Below are 14,599 nucleotides of genomic sequence, written 5' to 3' on the forward strand. Positions count from 1 at the left end.
TTTGGACAGGAGATTTCACAAATATTGTACCACTAGCGGCTGCATCAACCGTCATCCTTATCTAGCCATTCAACCCGTTATAGAATAACTCAATCTGCACCCAGTCTTCATATTCATGGTTTTGGCATCTTCTGAGCAATTCTTTGTAACGTTCCCAAGCTTCGTAAATATGCTCATATTTGTTCTGCTGGAAGGTGCTGATCTCGATCTTCAGCTGTTCAAAACTTGGCAGCTGGGAAGTATTTCGCAGGGAGTTTTGTAACAAATTACTGCCAAATAATTATGCTCCCTAGTGTCACTGATTGGAGCCAACCTCTAGATTGATCTTTAAGAGAAAAAGAAAAAAAATGCATAATATAATAACATCGTTAGGAACATTATCAATTATTATCGTGTCTGTAATCTCTAGGAACATCCTCAGATGCAAGTGTGGATATGCTGTTGCTGCTCCCCCAAACTGGTTCTCCTGGACCATATTGACCAATGCTGGCTTTAGCTCGAAATTGTTAGCATTTATCGTTCCGTGAGCTATGCCAGAGTAGTGGGCGTTGATCACCGGTTTGAAATGGTCTCTGATAGGCACCACATGAGGGATTGGCTTTTCGTTCTCTCTGTATTCAATCATTGATTTAACCTCTTCTCTTCGTGCTTTTCTAAAGGCTCTTGCGGTCTTTTTTCAATTTCTAGGTCAAAAAAAAAAATAAGTCGAGGCTATGAGTTTTTTTATATAAAATGCAGCAGAGGAGAACCTGATTAGTTAATAAATAAAAAAACAACTCTAAATCAAAGTCTAGACTAATTGGTAGCGATACTAATATAAAAATTAATTAGAGCACTCCCCGGCAGCGGGACCAAAAACTTGTTGCAATATTTGCTACTCGCAAGTGTATGTTATCAAGTTTTAATACTCGGTAGAGCACAAATATCGATCCCAAAGGAAGTGCAATTTAATTATAAATTAATTACCAAAAGTAAAATAATAAGACTTTATTTAGAAAATTTAATAGAATGTTTGTTGGAACATTTCATATTTGCAATCTTGATTTTGATGTTAACAAAATTTGTTGTTGTGTTTCTAACATATTTACTCAAGTATGAAGTTACTAAAATAAGAAGCAAGCTGAAACTGAATTTAGCCAAACTGAATTTCTGACGAACTTCGGTGTTTCGATGATATCTCCCAGCTGCATGACTCAAATGACAATCTGCCAACTTAACTGATTAGAAAACTCAATTTGTTGGCACAAGTTGTATTTCACGTCAGTTGAGAAAAATCGGATGTTATCAAGGTCTAACTGATCGCTCAATTACCGAACTGATTGCACGAAAACAACAATCAGTTGGGTATGAGCACTTGTGGTATTTTGGTCATATCTCTAAGCTCGGTTATTGAAATGAAGCGATTCAATATGCGTTGGAAAAATAAGACGATAATCAACAAACCATCTTCAGAAATTGAAGTCTGAATCGAAGCTTAAGATGCTGATAAATGACGATGAATCTACAGGTTCTGCACAAACTGAAATCAGCTAGGATGATTTCAGCACACCAGCTGAAACTGAACCAATTGAACCAGCTGACCAACCAACTGAACTGATGTAATGTCCAAGAATTAATCACTGTTAATTAACGATTATTGAGTTATAATTCAAGTGATTATAAAAAGATTAATCGGGACACGATTTGAGTCGACGTGAAATGAATTACGTGCGAGGACAGTACCTCTCGCGCACATGCGCGACATGAGAATGCGCACATGTGCGAAGTGGTTAGAAAGTCACGCGCATCTGCGCGGTGAATGTGCGCGCATATGCGCGAGCTGCGCAAGCCATGTCCAGAGAGCCTCGCGCATATGCGCGACATGTATTCGTGCATATGCGCGAGACAACCCGAGAGTTGGCAAAACTGAATAATAGCCTCGCGCATATGCGCCGAGTAAGGGCATGCATATGCGCGAGCTACCGTGAGATTGATGCGCCGAGACATTAGGTCTCGCGCATATGCGCGGAGAAAAGTCGCGCATATGCGCGAGACGTGCAGCACAAAGACATGAGCCACGTTTTAGGAAGCATGCATGGTGTGTGTGTGTGTGTGTATATATATATATACACGAAGGTAAATTCGAAAACAGAGAGAAAAGGAAAAATCGAAGCCGCTTTTCCATTTTGATTTTAGAATTCGATTCGTGAGAAATCCGTCTTTCTGATTTTAAATCCGACTTCGGTACAGTAATCCTATCGACACAGGCTATAACTGGACGTAAGTTTTACTGCGTTTTGACATGTCTTGAAATTATGATGTTGTCAGAATTGAATAGGATTAATATATGATGTTCTTGGCATGGTAGACATCATAGAATCGAAGTCAGATTAAGAAACGGACTGATTATGGAATTGTTATGATTTTCTGAAGTTAATTAACTGAGATAGGATATCAGATTGTATTGGTATTGATTATTAGTAGAGGGAGTTATTATCTTGTAATGTTGTATTGACCGAAATATCGGGATTATGCGGTTATGCCGTTGATTTTGAAATATTGATCAGATTGAGATCGATTTGAGCAGTATACTGATATGATATTATTGATATTGCCGTTGCCAGATTGTGGGACTAACAGAGTTTGAATTCCGGACAGAAACGTCATCAAAACTGCAATAAACGAAAGATATAAGTCAATGTGGTATTGGGACATCGACTCAAGTAGGATGTACTTGAGTTTCCCTAAATCACATACTTGTTATTATGTTTTATTATTGTGATTATTGATTTGATTAAATGCCTCTTCTATGGAGTTATAGGAGCATGCATTAGACGAGTAATCTTGTGACAGAAGTACCTGATAGTGGGGGGATAGCCACGGGCACATTGCACGATGTCACAAGATAGTGTATAGGTGATAGGACCACAGTCCATGAGGGTTTTTATTAAAAATAATTTAAATTTTAAATTTTTTTTTCAAAAATACTTTAAAAAAAAAATATGTTTCAAAACTACCTCAATCCGCTGATGAGAAGAGCGGACGCTGCCTACGTGTAGGAGCGTCCGCGCTTTGTAAGCACGGACGCTGCTCCACGTAGGAGCGTCCGCGCTCACCAAGCGCGGACGCTGTATTATATTTTTTTTTTGTTTACAATTTTATCGATTTTTCTACACCAATCGTTTCGTCTTGACCCATTCTTATGTCTTTATTATGTACGAACGAACATAATGTACGAACGATTCCTGAACAATTCACGTGAAAGTTGAGAAAACAAGACTCTGAAAATTTCACGTGAAGACCAATAATAGAGAAACGAGTCCTATATAATTGAAAAATTTCGATTGAATCAGTTAACAATTCTCATAAATTTTCCCTCACTTCTCTTTGAATTTTTCTCCAATCTCAGTGAAAAATGTCTAACATCGACGTACTCTTATATTTTGGTGGTCATGTAGTTAGCAATAATGAATCGATTGAATATAGCATTCCATTTGTTAGACCGATACGAGTATTACGATCCATTAATTTGATGGATTTAGTTGAAGTTGTGCATAAAATGTTAGCAATCGATCCAGCGAATTTTGTTTTGAAGATGTCAACCAAGTATTCATTCATGGAGAGAGCATCTTGGCATGAAATTCAAGTCAATCTCGTTGATGACGATGTTTTACAGTTTATAATGCAATGTGACAATATGCATGTTTTTCATCTGTACGTGGAAGCAAATTCAATTGAGAATAATGTTGTATTTGATGATCCTGAATCGTACGTTCCACATGCATCCGATTCAGGTTTTTGTAACCAACCCGGTACGTCTACATATGGTGGTTTCCAGGAGCAAGAATCTTATGTTCCACAGGTTACTGAAGGACTCGGTAATATGAGTTTCGATGATGTAAGTGGCCTTGGGATCAATTTATAAATGTCTCGTCGGAACAAAATAATGTTCCATATTGGCCGAATCCAACATTAGATACGAGTGCTCGTTGTCCGGATGAGGCCAATAATGATTATATTTGGAGGACTGATTCTGAACCCGATATATCATACAGCGAGTCTGAAGAAGACGATGTGAATGTTGATGATGAAGTGAATATTTTTACGAATCCTGATGAGGGGACATCATCTCGACAACCACCACGTGACACATTGCAGAGGCATACCGTACCATTTTTGTCAAACACTTCTGAAATACCATCATTTTTCAATAAATTTTTTGGGGAAGAGCATCCTGATTCTGTCGATGTTCCTTGTGGAGAGCAATCAAGCTATTACAATCCGGATAGAGGTGAATTACGCGTCAACATGTTATTTAAAGATAAGAATGATCTTATTGCATCTGTGAAGGATTATTCTGTCAGAGTTGTCAGGCGTGAGTACCGTGTCGAGGATAGCACACGCAGTTTGTTGAAGTTACGTTGTAAAAATAATTCTTCTACGGTCATTTGTCGATGGGGACTGCGCGCTTCATTGAAGGCCAAGACAGGTTATTGGAAAATAACAAAATATGGCGGGCCTCACACATGTATATCTACGTCTGTTGGCATAGACCATAAGAACTTGAGCAGTGAGATGGTGGCACATACGCTATTGGGAGTTGTTCGTTGTGATCCTTCGTACGAGATTAAGTACATCATTGAAAATGTGAAAGATAAATATGGTTATCAAATCTCGTACCTGAAGGCATGGCGAAGTTTGAAACGTGCTATGGAAATTGCTTATGGTACATGGGAGAGCTCGGTTCAATTACTTTCGAAATATATGTGTGCTTTGTCCAAATACAATCCGGGAACAGTTGTGGAGTGGAAGCATCTCAGAGCCAACAATGAAATGAGTAAGACACTGAACAATGTTTAATGGGCATTTAGGCCGTGTGTTGATGGGTTTCGGCATTGTCGGAAAATAATTAGTGTTGATGGTACACACTTGTATACCAAATACAAGCACAAAATGTTGATCGGTGTCACTCTGGATGCGAACAATCAGGTTCTACCGCTAGCATTTGCTGTTGTGGATGAAGAAACAACAGATTCTTGGAAATGGTTCCTGGAGAATCTCGGAAGACATGTTGTTCGTGGTGAAAATGGCGTGTGTCTTATTTCTGATAGACATAAGGGAATCGTGCGCGCAACTGCAGATCTACCATATTTTCAACCTTCACACGGTGTGCATCGGTTTTGTTTGAGACATGTGTGTTCAAACTTCAACGCTAAATTTAAAGACGTGCATCTGAAAGATTTATGCTGGGCGGCAGGCACACAAAATCAAATTTGTAAGTTTGAATCAATCATGGAGGCAATCAAACAAAAAAAACATTTTGGCGCACCGATATTTGGCTGGAATTGAGAAAGAAAAATGGAGTTTGGCACATGATGGTGGTTGGCGTCGTGGGGTGATGACAACCAATATGTCGGAGTGTTTAAATAGTGTGTTGAAGGGTGCTCGTAGATTTCCTATATCTGCCATAGTACACTTGACACTTCAGAGGTGCGTACAATATTTTATTGAACGTGTGACTAGAGGTGCTCGAATGGTTCAGGAAAATCAGATGTGGTCAGATTATGCATTCCGGAAGTATGACAAGTGGGCGAGAAAATCTAGTGAACATCGTGTTGCCAAATATGATGTACGTGATCAAACTGCTTCTGTTGCAACTGTAGGAAGGCCAAGTCGTGGCCAACAAATGCAGGTGGTGAAGTTAGCAACGAGTGATTGTTCGTGTGGTAAATGGAAAATTTTTGGCATACCATGTTCTCATGCTATTTGTACCGCGAAGTGGCACTCATTGGATCCCACGACACTAGTGCGACCATGGTATAACATATCTGAGTACCTAGCGACTTACGAAGGCAGATTTCAACCTCTTGCAGATGAGTGTTACTGGGATCCTCCACCTTTCGAGTTGCTACACAATCCTGTTAGACGTGAAAGAAGAAGAGTTGGTAGGGATAGAACAACTCGATTGCGAAATGAGATGGACACAAGTGTTTCTAAACAGAGACATCATGGATCAATTATTTTCTGATATTATAATAATTATTGATATGATAAATGAGAAATTTTATAGTCACAATTTGTTTTTACGTTATGTTCACGATTAAAATTAATTTTAAATAATTTAACATATGCCAGGGAAAATCGAAATAATTCAAGTGCACGTCCGACGTCCGGCGTCTGAGCGGTAACGAATTACCGCTCGGGCGCAATGGGCTCTGGAAAATTTCCAGAGCCCCTCGCGCCCGGGCGGTAACAAGTACCGCTCGAGCGCGAGCAGTGCGTTGGAATTCTTTCCAGCGCACAGAGCGCGGGGGGCTCTGGAAATTTTCCAGAGCCCCTCGCGCCCGAGCCGTAACAAGTTACCGCTCGGGCACGTTACGTGCGCTGGAAAGAATTCTAGCGCACAGCTCGCGCTCGTGCGGTAACTTGTTACCGCACGAGCGCCGGGGGCTCTGGAAATTTTCCAGAGCCCCTCGCGCCCGAGCGGTAACAAGTTACCGCTCGGGCGCGTTACGTGCGCTGGAAAGAATTCCAGCGCACAGCTCGCGCTCGAGCGGTAACTATTTACCACTCGAGCGCGAGCATTTCTGCCTCCACACATCAACGCCCCTTTCTCTTTCCCTTTTCTTTATATGTCCTCCACTCCTTTCTCTATCTCTTTATCTCATATCCAAATCTCTCTCAATTCTCTCTCAATTCTCTTCCCTCCACCCCTTTTCCTTATCTCCTTACCAAAATTCCTACAACTCTCCAAATATCACTCAATTATCCTCATCTAATTATCAAACAATGGCTCCCAAGAAGGTGAAAGGTAATCTCGGGTCTTCTTCTTCGTTTGATAGAACTCGATTTGTTAGTGATGCGGCGCAGGCTCGGTATGAACATGCCAAAATCAATAGAAACCCGATTACCGAGCGGGGATTTCGTAGACAAAGGGAGGATCGATACGTTGGGCCTCTTGTGGATTTGGATAGGCGCAGCTGGGAAAAATTTGGAGCTCAACCGAGAGCGGCGGTGGTCTCGATCGTGCGAGAATTTTACGCAAATGCGGGTGAGAGGACGGATGCCAAAGCTTTTGTTCGGGGTAAACTTGTGTCATTTGATTCTGATATAATCAATGCTTTTTTAGAAACGCCCGAGGTCGACGATTCCGCCTTCCAGACTTTGGTTGCTAACCCTGATTATACTGTGATAATCGACACCCTGTGTCATCCAGGGGCGATCTGGAAACCAGTAAGGGGATCACCGAGTTGTTTTGATGAAAAATATCTGAAGGCCGATAATGCTCTTTGGTATTTGTTTTTGGCAAGGAGAATGATGCCGGTGTCACACAAAAATGAAGTTCAAAAAGAGCGAGCCGTGGTGCTATATGCTATATCTCAGGGTTACCCAATCAATGTGGGAAAGCTTATCAATTCTCAAATTTTGATAAGCGTTAATAATAGAAATATCGGTCTTTTCTTTCCATGTCTCATATCAGAGTTGTGTGCGATGGCAGGCGTTGTGTTCCGTGATGATGAAGAGTGACTGCAACCAATGAAGCCCATTGGTATCCAGGACTGGCAGCGTAAGTATGCTAAACGACGTTTAGAATTCAGGACGGATGAGGGCGATACAGGTGGATCGAGCACCGCCGTCCCGCGTCGCCAACAACCCCACAGACGGTCCCTAAACGAGAAATTAGATGAAACTCTTTCCTTCATGGCACACCAGGAACGAGATAACTTGAACCACAATGAACATATATCATATTTGGAGTCCATGATGCATACATTGATGGCCCATAGAGGTGTTGACCCAGGGACCATTCCTCCACCTCCGCCGTTCATTTCTCCGTTCAATTTTCAGTATGACTATCAGCCACAGGGGAATGCATCGGGAGTGCCACCACCAGATAATGACGAGGATGAATGAGGTATGTGATCTTAACGCATATCAACAGGTTCAAAAGAAGAACAACAAAGTCGAGGATATGGAAGTCAATTATGTTTTTTCATCTTATTTTTCGATTGTGTATCTTCTTCATTTCAGGTGTGTAAGATGTAAAAGAAATTGGAACGTGTTTGTTTATATTTTTTATTTCAGTTTTGTTTACTTGTGTTTTGTTTCCTGGACTTATATTAATCTGATACTGATGAAATTAAAAAATTTACAATCAGGTAAATAACACTATACTTATGAAATCATAAAATTCACACGGTGCAACAACGCAAACTGTACAACAATTGAAATTTTATAGTCACAATTAATTAGCAGAATCATCGTCATAATTAAAATGATACAAATGGCTCCCTGTTCCACAGTCAGGTGGATTGCGTCTTCTCGTCCCTCTACGCAATCCTATATTTTCAGGAATTCTTTCATTTGAATAATCTGGATAAGTGATAGGGGATATAACATTCCTCTGCGGTCGAGTATCATTCACAACATGCTGATGTCCGACGTTAAGAAAATTCGTGAAACTTTGTGTGTTCGACCAATAAGGAGTCTGAAAATCTGTCTGACCAAACGGACGAAAGTCACCATACCCTGAATCACCGAAAAAATCATGCTGAGTATTAGAGGTTCCTACAATATTCATTTCAGCTGACGTAAAAATTGTAGAGCCTCCTGCAAACCCACTTGGTTGCCCAACCATGTCAACTCTCCCTCCAAATGAAGACTGATGCGAAAACGGAGAAGGCGTACTAAAATTTTGTTGAACATTAAATTCTCCAACAAAAGTATTGTACAGTTGTGGTTGAAAACCAACGGCAGTAACTGCAGGTGAGATCGTGCGCACAGTTATTCGATTGTACCATTCAAAGTAATCTTCATCAGTTTGCGTCGTTCGCCCGTATCGCACCCCTTTACAAACATGTCTCAGCCTATTATTCCACAACTCAATTGAATTCCTATGATAATCTCTTCAGTTGGTGTTGCGATGTCCTATTCTCGTGATATTATGCATATCGTCATTGTCGACGACAGACCCTGGAATTGATTGCCGCCTTCGAAATTGTCGCATTACCCGATTAGGACGATGCATCTCCACAATGTCAAAGCAAATAAGGGGACAAACACATCGCCATATTTTGTTGTCGTATGAATCAATAATGGTCTTCACATCTATGCCATTTTTCTTGTATACGCTCCAATTAAACTGCAAAAAAATTATTAAAATTGAATATTAATTTCATCAACAAAAACTAAATAGTTTTCGGCTAATCACTATTACGTATTAAAATTTTATAATACCTCATTATTATTCATACGATCTAGCGAATCCCTTATAATTCTTACAGAATGTGTTGACGAATGTGTGTAACTAAACTCATACGTCCACCTACAGTTACAAAAAAAATTATATATCAAGAAAATATACAAGATAAATATGATATTTACAAAAATAATTTTTACATATTACCGTGCACCATATGGAGAAACTGGAATTAAAGCATCCGGATCAACGGGAGGTACAACTAATGTTAACCCATCTCGATCGGGATTAACACATTTAATCCTGCTCCATGCCCAAATCTGCGTGTAATAATAATAATAAAATTTAAAAAATTTAAACAAAATATCGTGTTAAATAATCACATCACATTAATGATACCTGCTCTACACGTGTCGCGTTGCACAACTCACGATATAGAAATGCTAAAACTGCACTACCCCAACTATAAGACTTCACGTTATCAAGATCTCGTAACAGTTGTAAAAAAATTAGTCTACTTGACCCTCCTTGATAATCAGGGAACATTATTCCTCCAATAATCATTAACGCAACACAACGAGTAAATTTCACAACATCTACCTCTGAAGTTTCATCATTGACAACCCGATATACAATGATCATGTAGTGCTGTCATAGACAGATGACCACCTTTCAAATATTTTGATGCTGGAAAAAATCCCAACATATCCAAACATATGTGTTGCCATTCCTCAACTTTATGCGATACGTCTACTCCGGTTACTGCTTCACCATCAATTGTCAGTCCCCAAATTATTGAAACATCTTGTAATGTAACTGTTGCTTCACCACATGTAAATTGAAACGTGTGTGTCTCACGTCTCCAACGTTCAACAAGCGCATTAATCAAATGATTATCAATAACTTGCGAGCCACATTCTAAAACTCTATAAAAACCCATATGATTTAAATATGACAATACACGCCTGTGTAAGTAATTATCGGTATATAACTTCCAAATCAAATTGTCTGACCTTTTTACTTTGACAATATCATCAACGGTTAATGAAGATACGCTTGATGAAATATGGGTCGCCTGTAAATATAGGACACTAAGATCTTCTGGATTTCTATTATCTGCCATTTTCGAAAAATGCTGTAGATCTTCTCAACTTCTTCAAAAAATATTGTGCGTAGGAAATGAAATGATAAACGAGAGCATGACAGAGGAAGATAAATGGAGGAAAAAAGAGGATGAGGAAGAAGATAAGAATCGACACTCATAATGCTTGGACCAATCAATAAGGGCCACGTGGCATGAGAGAAGAGGGGACGCTCCTCGAATCGACACTCATAATGCTTGGACCAATCAATAAGGGCCACGTGGCATGAGAGAAGAGGGGACGCTCCACGTAGGAGCGTCCGCGCTTGGTAAGCGCAGACGCTCCTACGTCTCATCAACGGATTGAGGTAGTTTTGAAACATATTTTTTTTAAAGTATTTTTGAAAAAAAAATTAAAATTTAAATTATTTTTAATAAAAACCCCAGTCCATGACGGTTAGGTCAGGATATTGGATGTTTGGTTATATCGGCGTGGATAGAACTGGAGTCTTTTTTATTACTGTTGGTCGATATAGGAATACCAACATCTGGAAACCTGGATCCCTAGACTAGGATTGAGTCTAGTCTAAGTCGTGGAGTCACGAGCATTGTCGACAGTTTGATATTGATATATTTCAGCTTTTGATATATATTGTTGTTATCTGTCCATGCTTTTATGTATATCATATGTTTGCATGTTTAATTGATTTATACTGGGATATATTCTCACCGGAATTATCCGGCTGTTGTCTTGTTTGTTTGTGTACATGACAACAGGTGGGACATGATCAGGGTCCAGAAGATGAGGAGAGATCGTGATAGAGTGGAGACTTCGGACTTTGATGTATATAGGGTTTTGACACTGGATAATTAGATGTTGAACCTTAGTTTTTACTGGTTTGTAGACTGTACAGGATATGTATGTTATTTTATACTGAGTTGTATATTAGTTTGATCTCACTACATTCCGCATTAAAAAAAAATTATAACCCTAATTACTTGATTAGTAAATTGATCCTGATAACGATTAAGTATTGATTAGCGTCCGGGTCCCCACAACTGAACCAGCTGCTGACCAACTAAAACTGAACCAGACCAAAACTGAACTGAACCAAGAGCTGACCAACTGAACTGAACCAGCAGCTGACCAACTGAACTGAACCAGCTGCTGACAAGTTGAACTGAACGACCAGTTGAGTTTACAAGAATTGACCAGTCGGGAAAAAATCCAGCAAGAAGAATTTGACCGTTGCAATTTCAGAAACAGTACAGAAACTTTCCAAACGGTCATATTCTTATGTCTAATGTATATATCATTTTTTGGGCTTATAAATACAACATCTTGAAGATCAAACAAGAGCTTTTGAAGAGGATTCAAAGCATGGACAATTAGCATGAAGAAACCAGCTAGTTGAGAGTACAAGCCCTTGTGTGAGGATACATTTGAGATGCACACTGTAAAGGATAAATTTCTCACACACAATCACTCATGCATATATAAGAGAGTTGAACTTCAAATATTAGTTGAGTGAGTCTTGCACAAAGACAATAAACTTTTGTATGTAGTCTTTGAATATTAAACAATATGCTGATTGTGAGGTGTTGCCTACAATCTTGAGTGCTAGGAGTTCAGTTTAGGCAGTAGTATAAGTCCTAAGCTGGGTGGGTTTGTACAAAGAGTTGTATAAATCAAAGTCTTCTAGTGAATCCTTCCCGAAGGGAAAAAGGGGTGACGTAGGAGCATTTGAAGTCTCCAAACATCCATAAACAAATTTGTGTATATTTGTTTATTGCATATCATTTTCAAAGTTTTAAAGATGCATTGTTGAATCATTTTATGTGTTCTTCAAATACCAAGTATTGTATACCAAGTGTTTGATAAAAGGCTTCAACCAAAAATATTTTTACCATTTAACTTGCATATATTTTAAATGCTTTACAAAATGTTTAATTGATTTCTACGAATGATTATTTCGAGTGTATTCCGCTTGGTTTGAAAACCAAGCTCAATTTAATTTATCGGTGTTCAATATTTCAAGAATTGAGCTATTGTAGCTCAACGATTTACCCACAATCGATCCTGTTAATGTTTGTTGTTAACTATGAACTAAAATTAATGAAAGAATGCAAACGATTTAAACTCAGTGGGAATAATAATGTAGGGGTATGATTTCACTTGGCTTTCACCATATTAAATTATAATTGACATCATCATTTTTAATTTCAACCTGTTTAGTACCAAAGAATTAGCAATTATTCACAGATGTCCGCATTTTCGGTATACCGAGATTACCGTACCAAAAAATGTTGAATTTATCGAATTTTTGGTATACCGAATATTTTGGTACGGTACTGTAACAATACCGAATTTTTCGATACGGTAACAATATGCAATTTGAAAATTTCGGTATATACCGAAATACCAAAAAAAATATACAATTTTTTTAAAATATATAATATTTTAAAACAATAAATTTATAAACAATTTAAAATTTAAGGTTTTTTGGGTATAAAACGGTATATACCGATGCCGTACTGAAATTTCGGTATACCATACAATTTCGGTATAATCGGTATGCTAGTTATATGTACCGAAAATTTTGGTACGCTATCGATATGAATTTTCTTATACCGTAATTTTCGGTACGATATATGATTTTCGGTACGGTACGGTATACCGCCCAAAATTATTCTTGCATCATTTCTCAAGTGATAGATTTCAAATAAATAATACAATCCAATTATTAATCAAGTAATTAAAAATAATAAGATCTGGGAAATATATAAACAAAGAAGTCATTCGCATATACAAATCAACAATTCATAAATAAAGATTCGACCAAGCTACGTCGTCATCTAGATTTAATAAATTAGTTCATAAATTAAAAATGAAAAATTAAATCCGCTTTCTTCAACTTCACTAATAAACTAAAATTAAGTAAGAAGAAGGGAAGAAAAACTGAATCAGAGTTGCGTCTTGGTACATGCGCTCTTCGTTCTCGCTCTCCTTCAAGTTCTCTGGATTTTTGTGCATGAGTGCGACTCTCCTCCTTTTCTATAGCTAGGGTATAAATTTTTATATGTGCGTGAAATTTTGTGGAAGGCCAAAAAATTCCTGCCAGATTCTACATCATGCTTCTCATGCACGCGCGAGCTTATGCTCTCCGTGGGTGCGGGTTTCCGTGCGCCATCGCGATCTACTATTCATTCTTTTTTTTTTGCTTGCGCTTCTTCTGCTTTCTTGTTCATTTCATTCTTCCACGTCAAAATTTAATTTATTCATTGTTGGTAACAAGTTATGCCCCATGCTTGATTCCTGCAATGACATAAACAACTGCCGAAACACGTAAATCTGCTCGATATTGGCACACTTTCATGCTACTTTCTTGGGTAATTGAAGTGCAAAAGTTGCACTTATCATTGGGGTAGACTCTTACATGCTGTACCGATTGGTTAAATTGGACTCGGGCAGGATATTAATTTATATTTAAATTTAAGCGAGCTAGGACTTATGATTGGGGTAGACTCTTACATCCCTTCCTCCTTGAAAGGGTGGAAAGTTCGGTATTTTTTCGTCAAACTTCCCTCTTCTCCCAAAGGCTCAATTGTCTTCCAACCCAACCTTCTTGCCCAGCCCAAGTTGCATGGTGACAATAAAACTTAGGAGTTCTATATCCGAAGCCAGGAGCTTGTGAAAGGGCATAAATTTTCTTCTTCTCTCCTGAACTCATTGGAAAACTGGTTTCAAAGGCTTTGGGAGAAGGCTCTGAATCAATATATGGACCTTCAACAATATCCATTAAAGCCTTGGTGTAACCAGCCGATGGTCGAGGAGAGTCAGAGGCCTATGATGTATGATGAAAGAAAAGTTTTTGTATAATCCAATATCACAGGTGGTATTTCAACAATGGACCCAAACTAAAATAAGCTAACTTGATGATTTCAACGATCTACTACTGATCGGTAGAAGAACTGTTCTGATCTTTGGCTGGAGCTGATATCCTGGAACAAACCAAACTCAAGGCATTAAACCAAAACCGCCATTGTCAAAATTGATTCAAGAAAATCGAAGAGAAAAATTAACTTGTAGGGTGGATAGTGTTGATTCTGCAACAGTAGTGGAAAATACAATGGAAGTCGTACAAAGAGAGAAGAGCGAATGTCGTAAAGAAGAGGAAAGATTAGAGAGAGGACGTTTGAAATGATCAAAACTTATCCGAAAATTCAAAAGTGGAGATATTGCCCATGTTCTCACACGATCAGATAGTGGGAGAAAGCGGTTGAAAGCAGGTGAGGAACCAAGCAACAACACTCGAGAAACCGAGCAAAAAGGTCTCTCG

The 14,599-nt window shown here is 38.7% G+C and overlaps 1 protein-coding gene across 1 annotated transcript; it reads left to right on the forward strand.

The window, feature by feature from the left end:
- The first annotated feature begins 4,932 nt into the window (after positions 1 to 4,932).
- On the forward strand, positions 4,933 to 6,007 carry LOC140827049 (uncharacterized). Its single transcript, XM_073189635.1, has 2 exons — positions 4,933 to 5,148; positions 5,237 to 6,007. The coding sequence occupies exons 1-2, from the start codon at positions 4,933 to 4,935 to the stop codon at positions 6,005 to 6,007; spliced, it is 987 nt and encodes a 328-aa protein (XP_073045736.1).
- Positions 6,008 to 14,599: the final 8,592 nt, after the last annotated feature.

The sequence above is a fragment of the Primulina eburnea genome, chromosome 3, assembly GCF_022965805.1.
Source record: "Primulina eburnea isolate SZY01 chromosome 3, ASM2296580v1, whole genome shotgun sequence".
Lineage (NCBI taxonomy): Eukaryota > Viridiplantae > Streptophyta > Magnoliopsida > Lamiales > Gesneriaceae > Primulina > Primulina eburnea.

What these genes read in the sequence shown, in the direction of transcription:
- LOC140827049 (XM_073189635.1), top strand. Translation starts at nt 4,933, where the DNA reads ATGTTGATCGGTGTCACTCTGGATGCGAACAATCAGGTTCTACCGCTA. An exon ending in ATTTTCAACCTTCACACGGT is followed by an intron (nt 5,149 to 5,236) that starts GTGCATCGGTTT and finishes GCTGGGCGGCAG; the next exon opens with GCACACAAAATCAAATTTGT.